The following is an 8,852-nucleotide window of genomic DNA, read 5'->3' as shown; positions in this document are numbered from 1 at the left end:
AAAATTAAAGTGACTAATAATTTAGGATAAGTATACAACTCAGCAGGTAGTGCGGCACATGAATGATTGCATGCTCCTTTCGGTAAAGCCTAGATGCTCAGTAGAACCTTTGAACCTTTCTCTTTAATCTAGGCACGGGTAACCTGATACGTGTCGTGTACATGCAAAAGAAAACGCATGTGATGCGTGTGCAGCTAGATGCCAAGCTGCCAAGGACTTAAGGCAGCTTGAGGCAGCTAGCTGGTAGCTAGGTTTTTCTGTAGCGAAATCGAGTTGGACAATATGTGGGTGGAATCCATGGAGAAGAAGCTGGACGGCGCCGAGCCGGTGGGGACGAAGGAGAAGTGGAAGCGGCACTCCATCTTCCGCGTGCCGCACCAGTTCAAGGCGGTCCACGGCAAGGTGTTCGCGCCGCAGACGGTGGCCCTGGGCCCCTTCCACCACCACGACGCCGCCCTGCGCCCCATGGAGGAGCACAAGCTCAGGGCCGTCCGGCGCCTGCTCCGGCGAGCCGGCGACAGGCCGCTGCGCGAGCTCGCCGCCGCCGTGGGGGACATGGCCGAGGAGCTGGAGGACGCGTACGCGGGGCTGGGCGCCGAGTGGCGCGGCGGGAACAGGGGCAGGTTCCTGGAGATGATGGTCGCGGACGGCTGCTTCCTGCTGGAGGTGATGCGGAGGAAGTTCAAGGACTACGACCCGGAGGACCCTGTGTTCGGCGAGCACGCCGGGAAGCACATCGCGGCGTTCGTGCAGCGGGACATGCTCATGATCGAGAACCAGCTGCCGCTGGCCCTGCTCCGGAGGATCGTCGCCGTCGAGAGCGGAAAACTTCCGGTGAGCAGCACATACATATCATCCTCGCTGCACATTCCTTCCATATACCGCTGCATGCTATTTAATTTAACCTTATTGAACTTGCATGTGGATTGTGATTGCCAGGACGAGCGTTCGATCAACAACCTAGTGGCCGAGTTCCTCTGCGAGGACGGTTGGTGTGCCACCGAGGTAGGTTCGCGACTCGGGCTTCACCCTCTCGACGTCTACCGCCGGAGCCTTCTCCGGCCTTGGCCGTTGCCGTCCAGACAAGAGGGGCAGAGAACCTACTGTTGCTTTCCGACAATAGGGGGAGCAGCAAGGGCCTGTCAGCAGCATTGCAGTTCTTGTTGTCTTCCAACAAGATCAGAGACAGGAGCAGCGCCGCCGTCGCCCCGCTCCCGTGGCGCACCCACAGCGGCGTCGGCGTCGCGCCCCCCACCTCTGCCCCCGCGCTCGGCGCAGAGGCTCTGGGAAGCGGGCATCCGGTTCAGGCGCAGCGAGACGCGCCTCCTCGACGACATCCGCTTCGACAGGTGCACGCGCAGGCTGAGGATGCCCAAGATCATCCTGGACGACTCCACCGAGTACAAGTTCAGCAACCTGATGGCGTTCGAGGCGCTGCACGCCGGCGCCGGGAGCGGCGGCGTGACGGCGTTCGTGCTGTTCCTGAGGGACATGGTCGACTCCGCGGGCGACGTGGCGGCGCTGCGCGAGGGCGGGGTCCTCGACCACGACCTCGCCGGCAGCGACTGGGCCGTGGTCAGGCTGGTCAACCGCCTGAGCAGGGACGTGGCCAAGTTCAGCGACAGCTACCTGTGCTGCGTCCGCCGTGAGGTTGAGGACTACTGCAACGGCGACAAGTGGCGCGTCTTCGTCTTCAATTCGTGGGCCAAGCTCAAGGGCACCTACCTGTCGAGCCCCTGGGCGTTCATCGCCCTCGTCGTCACCATCTGGCTCGTCGGCACCGACATGACCCAGACGCTGTACGCCGTCGAGACCTACGAGCGTGAATATGGAGGAAACGCCACCAAGAGCCCCTGACCGGTCGTGTGCATTGACGGATCGAGGACGTGCTACAGTGTTGCAAGTTGAAATTGCAGTGATCTTCTTGTCTCTCCTGTTGTGTACACGTAGAGCGTGTATGTGGATGCGTGCATGTTGTGTCGTCGCTTGTGTCATGTCGCATCATGTAGCTACATACGCATCCCTTGGTCCTGTTACTTGAGCTATAGCTAGGGTTTCCTTTGGAACGTGCTTTCTGTTTATGACAGTAATACAGAGAAGATTCGCCCCTGCATAGAAGGGTACGTAGACTTCTATGATTTGGGCAGACGTGATAGTAATCGTATTAGGTATGATGCCATTTTCAGCCATGAATAAAGTTACCGTCGGTATTTCTTCAATTTCAGCTCTATCTGGCACATGCTTGCAAACTTAAAAATATGTTACATAAACTTCAAAAATTCAAAGAACCGAGGAGCTAGCTACATGTACAGCTCAGCTTCTCACGGGACGGAAGATGTTGGTATAAAGGTAGCAGCTATAGAATAGCGACATCCTCAACTTCATATACACCACACGACGCGCGCATTCTCCTTTCGGTAAAGCCTTATCGATTAGCCTCGGCAACAAGGCAAGTACTAAGCCTCCTCGATCTGTCACTGCACATGCCTTTCAGCTTAATTACTGAATGAGGCTTGCCCTAACCTTTCTCTTTAACCTAGGCAGGCGTTATCTGATCGATACGTGTCCTATATGCAAAAGATCATGCACGTGATGCACGTGCAGCAAGCTAGAGGTCGGCGCCGTGAGTCAAGGCGCCGAGCTAACACTGCTCGGCGCCTTAGGTCATGGCGCCGAGCTATTTGCGTTGCATCGGATGTGGTGGTGATATGGCGCTGATATGGATAATATCTCGGCGCCATGGATCACGGCGCTGAGGTCAGCGGCATAAATCTCGACGCTTCTTTTGTGGATCTCAGCACTGAACTAAGTCTCCTACAGATTTTGGCATAAAAATACAAGAAATATTGTTCCGTGTTTCGTAAAGCAATGCGTCTGTTGTGTAGCTGGTTAGGGTACTTGGTTTTAGGTCTGGAGAGCTGGGTTCGAGCCCCAGCACTGGATGTGTTTTTGCATCATTTTTGATTGAATTTTTTTATCACGACTACGAAATCCCGTCAGACGCTCGCCGCATTAAGCGAGCATACAAGAAATCTACGTTTTGTTATTAAGCAATATTAGTTTAAGTGCCTGCAGAAAAAACTAAAAAATATAAAAAGAAATTAAAAAAACTGCTTACACCAAAATTGGAACCTGAAGCCTAGAACAGAGCGTCTTCACCAACTAGACTAAAATATAGTTGTTGCACGTTTTATTGGTAGTGTTGTTTTTATTCTTGTAGTATGTCCTATGCTAAAATATAAAGATTACTGGTTCGGCGCCGACCTTGGCGTCGAGATCTACGACAGCCGAGGTATTGTCCATGTCAGCATCATATCAGCGCCATATCCGATGCAACGCAAAGCAGTTCAGCGCCATGATCTATGGCGCCGACAGCGTTAGCTCGGCGCCGTGAGTCATCGCACCGACCCTCAGGGTTCAAAGTTGAGTTTACTTCGTCCAGGAATTTAAATGTGATTTTTAAAGAAAAAAGCCAAATTGCAGAAAGTACGGCGTACCAGGAACAAACTTTGTCACCGCCGCCGGATCGTTTTCTTTGTCATCTACTTGGCCTACTCACCGCCTAGCTGACATGTACTTGCATGCAGCAGTCTTGTGCATGCAATATAATCGAGTTGGAATCTAGTAGAACACCTTGTCTCTGCTCTCCTTTTAATTTATTTATTTTGCTGAAATGTTGAAATCATGACCTCAGTAAACTTAATAGTATCGAATACTCCGAATCCCTCGAGTCAACGATAATTTTTAACATGTTTGCAAACCATTATAATTTATTATTGAAGTGCTACTAGTTTCAAAAGGAACATTCAGAGTTGGTCTGTAACGTGGGTACTTGATCAGTACCCTTCGTACTCGCAGGCTCGTATGCAGCTCTTGCGCCGCCCAGAAGGCCAGCGAAACCAAAGCCCCAGTCAGCTCGGGCAAGTTGCCTCTTCTGATGACCAGATTAAGCCCCTTAATCTCCACCTACCGGAAGGCCACACAGCTCCTCTGCCCGCTAATTAGGTCGCTCGCATCAGCTAACTGCGCCGGTGACGCCGCCGCCGGCCGGCCGGCCGGCCTACCTGATCAATTGCAGCCTCCCCCGCTTAGCCGCTTCCGGGACATATAAGCATGTGGCCTACGCTCAGACACGCGCGCTCTAACCGTTTCCTAGTGCGTCCACGACCACGCTTGCCGTTACGATGGTGCGGAGCAGCGCGGTGGCATCCGAAGATGAGATGTCCTTACAATCACTATCGCGACTCGATATAGTTATGTCTGAAATTTATATTGCATTTGTAAGAACTATGAAAAAAAAATGCAAAACATAGTTACACTGCTATGCACCAATTTCTAGTCAAAATTCTAATTTCTACTACATTGCTATAATTTACAATAAAATTCAGCGAGAACAAAAAATTCCAAAAAATTCCTGCAAAACCTTTCACCACTAATTTCCATCAAGTTGTTAACTTTATATTTTCTAACCAGTTGACACACCCGGTTTTAAGAAGAAACTAGATGCATCTCATATGTGCGTCAGGATCAAGTTCACACACATATGATAGACGATACAAGTGTATATACGAAACAATATCATAACGAGAAAGAGAGTGTTAAAGTATTTTATTATATGACCGAAAGTCTTAATCTTAAACAAATAAATGAACGTCTTTAACTAGCAGCGGAACTTCATGACTAGAAAACATACGCCTAGAACTCCTCGAAGTCTTCAGGGAACTCTAGACAATTATTTTATTCTGAGCAGCATTGATTTTAATAAAGCAAGCGTGAGTACACTTATAGTTTGTACTCAGCAAGTGGAGTAAATTATATGACATGCAAGGCCAATTTCAAGGAATAGCTAACATGGTTTGACTGCGATAAGCACTTTTATTTGGTCAAATTTTATTTAGCAAATATTAACTAAATGTAAGTATATACCATAAACCCTTAAGTAAATAAAAGAGATAAGTACTAACAACATAAATAAAGAACATCAATTTAGATCATCTTCAAATTCAATTATCATGTAAGGGTTCAAGCTGCTCTCAACCGTGAGCACGGCGCTGATATTTCAGTTTTCACTCTGTAGGAGTTGTGCACTTTACCCACAACTCGTGTTTCCCTTGATGCCCAGGTTTGCAAGGCCCTTAAACATTTCCGAGGTGAGTGGCAGGGATTCACTGCGAGACCTTTACAAAGGGAATAACTTATGACAATCCGCTAAGGTTTTAAGTCAAAGCGGTCATAAGTCTCCCTAACGAAGAAGACGCCTTAACTAGGATCATATTATAACCTCAAGAGGATCGAGCTATACCCTGACTATGCAACCCCTCTTGCCCTTGTGGTAAGATTTTATTAAGCTAAAGTTTCTAATTAATTAGGCAAGACTAGAGCCATGTAGTATCGTGGCTGCACTATTTTTTTGGGTGGTTCTCCATGTTCCAATTAAAATAATAATCTTATAATTATCACCATAAAATATTTCAGAACATGAAATAAAATAAGTGTAGCATCGTTTCTGGTTAACCAACCATAGTCTAAGTATATGAGCAACTAGCATAGCTACAATATCAAGTAAAACAACTTAGGTTTAATCAAGAAAGTACAATAGAAACTAGGCATATCCTTAGTTTAGGATCCATCAAATTATATACTCATGCATGCATATAAAGTAAATGTGTGTATATTGAGAATTATTGGGACCGGAATATGATCAAGGACCACTTGTCTTCCTCAAAGAACTGCTACTTCTCATGGGCGTCTTCAGAGCCTTGGTCTTGCGGATCCTCAAACTGCGCACTGTCTATCATATCACACAAGTACATACAGGCAAAAAAAGTAAAATAAATAAGGAATAGTACACCACACAATGTAAACAGAATAAAACAAGGTTATAAAGCTACTGTACACGTCGCAAGGATTATGTGAGAGCGAGAATCGATGAAAACGGAGTTAAAACGGAGAAGTTATGGCTAAAACAAGATTTCAGAGGTTTATTTGTAAAAAAATTGAAACTAAAAGGGCTCTGAACGAATAAACCGAGGGCTAAAATATAAATAAATCTTAAACTCGAGGCTTAGATTGAAAACTGAGGGGTTAGGGACGGCGGGTTGGATTTTGTAAAAGCGTAGGGATTCAAATAGAAGAAAAAGGGTCTTTTTATAAATATTTTCAACTAGACAGGAGTGCTGGTTGATTCTAATGAAACCAAGGGTCTCTTTTGCAAACTTGCCTAGGGTTCAGCCGGTATGAGTTGGATTGACCCGAACTAGATCGGATCTGGGCGGTCCGATCTCGATGGCATGGCTGCGGGCGGCTGGGGTGGCTCGGCAGCAACGCGGGCGCCGCTGGCGGCGGCGGCGGGCTCACCGGAGAATCGTGTAAGCGTGATTCCAGCCATAGTTTTGGCTTGGGTTTGGCCTAAGGGAGAGAGAGAGAGCAAGGTGGGGAACGCGCTAGCGGGGTCGAGATGACGGGTTGGTGCGGCGGCGGGTGTGCGCGGTGGCGAGGTGTCCCGGTGGCGCTCCGGCGACCAATCGGACGCACGAGGAAGCAAGAAAGAGAGGAAGAAGGGGGCCGACGAGTTGCTCATCGCGTAGAGAAGCTTCGGTGGTGGTTTGTCGTCGAGGAGAGGCGGCGGAACGGCGGTGCGACAGAGAACTCGAGCTTGGCGAAGGCGGCGGCGCGGCTAGGGTTGCGGCGAAGGCAATGGCGGCTGCATCGCAGGTTGAAGGTAGGTCAAGGGGGTCCTAGCGGCTGCTTGTATAGGGGCGGCCGAGAGTCCTTGGTGTGTGAGCCAAGGCGTGCGCGGCAGCGTGCACCGGCCAGACTCGGGCTCGAGTTCGAGCCTAGCTTGAGGTGGGGGACGGATGTAACACTCTAATTTTTAAACTAGAAGTATAAAATAAATTTTGTTAGGTCTTGTTTAAAATTCATAGGGTCTCATTTAAATTCCTTTGAATTTACGACATTTACCTTTACTTAATAGTATTTATTTTATCTATAAAAATAAATATAAGGAAACATAGGGTTTGTGCATTTCATGCCTCATTGCATTGTTTTATTGATTGCTTTTCATTTGAATTTAAACTTCAAATTCAAATTCAAATGCATTTGGATAGCATTTAAATTCCCTCTCTTTTTCCTATTTGGCCGGCCCACTTTCTTTCTTCCTTCTTCTCTTTCTTTCCTCCCCTTACGGCCCAGCCCACGGCCTCCCTCTCTCCTTCTCTCCCTTCCCTTCCGCACGCGGCCCACCAGCCGTTCGCCCCGGCCCACCAGCCCGCACGCGCACCCCCTCCCTCTTTCTTTCTCTCGCACTGACAGGCGGGGCCTGCCTGTCAGGCCCTTCGTCCTCCCCCTCACCGGATCCGGACTCGAACCCGAGTCCGGCTCGCCCCCTCCCCCGCGCCGTCCCCACCGCAATCCGCCTCGGGCCCGCACGCCAACGTGCCCGCGGCCCTCCTATAAGTATCGCCCGTGCCCTAGGGTTTTTCCCCTCAAGCCGCAGCCCTAAACCCTAGCAACCGGAGCTCACTCCGCCGCCGTCATTGCCAACCTCGGGAGCTCGCCGCGCCGCCGCTCCTTTGCTCCCCGCTGATGAATGAGTGCACCAGAAGCTTCACGGGGTGGTGAGGACACTCGGGCGCTGCTCTTTTCCCTCTCTCCCGCTTCCCCCGTGCCTGTACGACGCTCACCGAAGGTTCCTCGCCGTCGGCCGCCGCCTACGCCCGCCATCTCACCCTCTTAACCCCCCCAATTGGGTTCTCAAACACGCGGGCTATCTTCTGGTCCAGATCCGAGCCAAAACCGTGGCCGGGAATGCGTTATCACGTTTCTCCGGTGAAGCCCCGCCGCACGCCGCCGTCTGAGCCGCCGCCGGCGTTCCCCCGCCGCCGCTCCGCGCCGTCCCCCGCGTCCCCACCCTTAGATCCAGATCCAACTGTACAGATCCATTTCAACCCAAGTCAAACAGATCTAATAACGGTCAACCCATGGTCTTTTTGCAGTTTAGCCCTTAAGTTTTTTGGAAATCAACTCGCAGTCCATGTTAGTTCAAAAGTATTCACGAATAGATCCTTTTTCTTCTGATTAGTCCCCTAACTTTTTCAAATATAGAACCCGCAGTCCTAGGTCCTTCTGTTTTACAATCTAACCCCTAGGTCTATGGTTTAATTATGATCTAGCCCTCGATTTCTTCTGTTAGAGCCCTTCTAGTTTTAAATCTTTCACAATTAAGCCCCTGGAATCATGTTTTAGCCCTAATTTCTCCGTTTTAACTCCATTTTCATCGATTCTTGCGCTCTCGCGATCCTTATGACATATGCAGTTGTTTTTCTACATTATTTTGTTCTAATTATATTGATTGGTGTACTATTTCTTATTTATTTTATGTGTTTGCTTGTATGTACTTGTGTGCTATGATAGACGATACGCAGTTCGAGGGTCCGCAAGAGCCGAACTTTGAAGAAGTTTCTGAGCAGCAGCAGTTTGCTAACAAAGGCAAGTGATCCTTGATCATATTTCAGTTCTAATAACATTACACTTATACACTTTTACTTTATATGCATGCATGTGTCTAGAATATGATGGATCCCAAGTTAAGGATATGCCTAGTTTCATTTGAACTTTTTTGATTAAACTTGGGTTATTTATATTTATGTAGTAGTTACGCTAGTTATTTTACTTAGATCTTGGTTGGATAATCTGGATATCATGTTTCTCTGGTTTACTCATATTCTGGAATATTTTATTGGTGATAAATAAGATTATTGAATTAATTGGAACATGGAGAACCACCTTGAAAAACAGTACAACCACTATACTACATGGCTCTGGTCTTGGCTAATTAATTAGAAACTTTA

General features: G+C 48.6%; 1 protein-coding gene across 1 annotated transcript; it reads left to right on the top strand.

Moving 5' to 3' along the window:
- Positions 1–297: 297 nt before the first annotated feature.
- LOC112903782 (UPF0481 protein At3g47200-like) lies at positions 298–1,857 on the top strand. Its single transcript, XM_025972988.1, has 2 exons — positions 298–834; positions 940–1,857. Exons 1-2 carry the CDS (start codon positions 298–300, stop codon positions 1,855–1,857), a joined length of 1,455 nt encoding a protein of 484 aa, XP_025828773.1.
- Positions 1,858–8,852: the final 6,995 nt, after the last annotated feature.

This window comes from Panicum hallii, chromosome 8 (genome assembly GCF_002211085.1).
Source record: "Panicum hallii strain FIL2 chromosome 8, PHallii_v3.1, whole genome shotgun sequence".
Lineage (NCBI taxonomy): Eukaryota > Viridiplantae > Streptophyta > Magnoliopsida > Poales > Poaceae > Panicum > Panicum hallii.
This window is presented reverse-complemented; position numbering and strand designations above follow the sequence as displayed.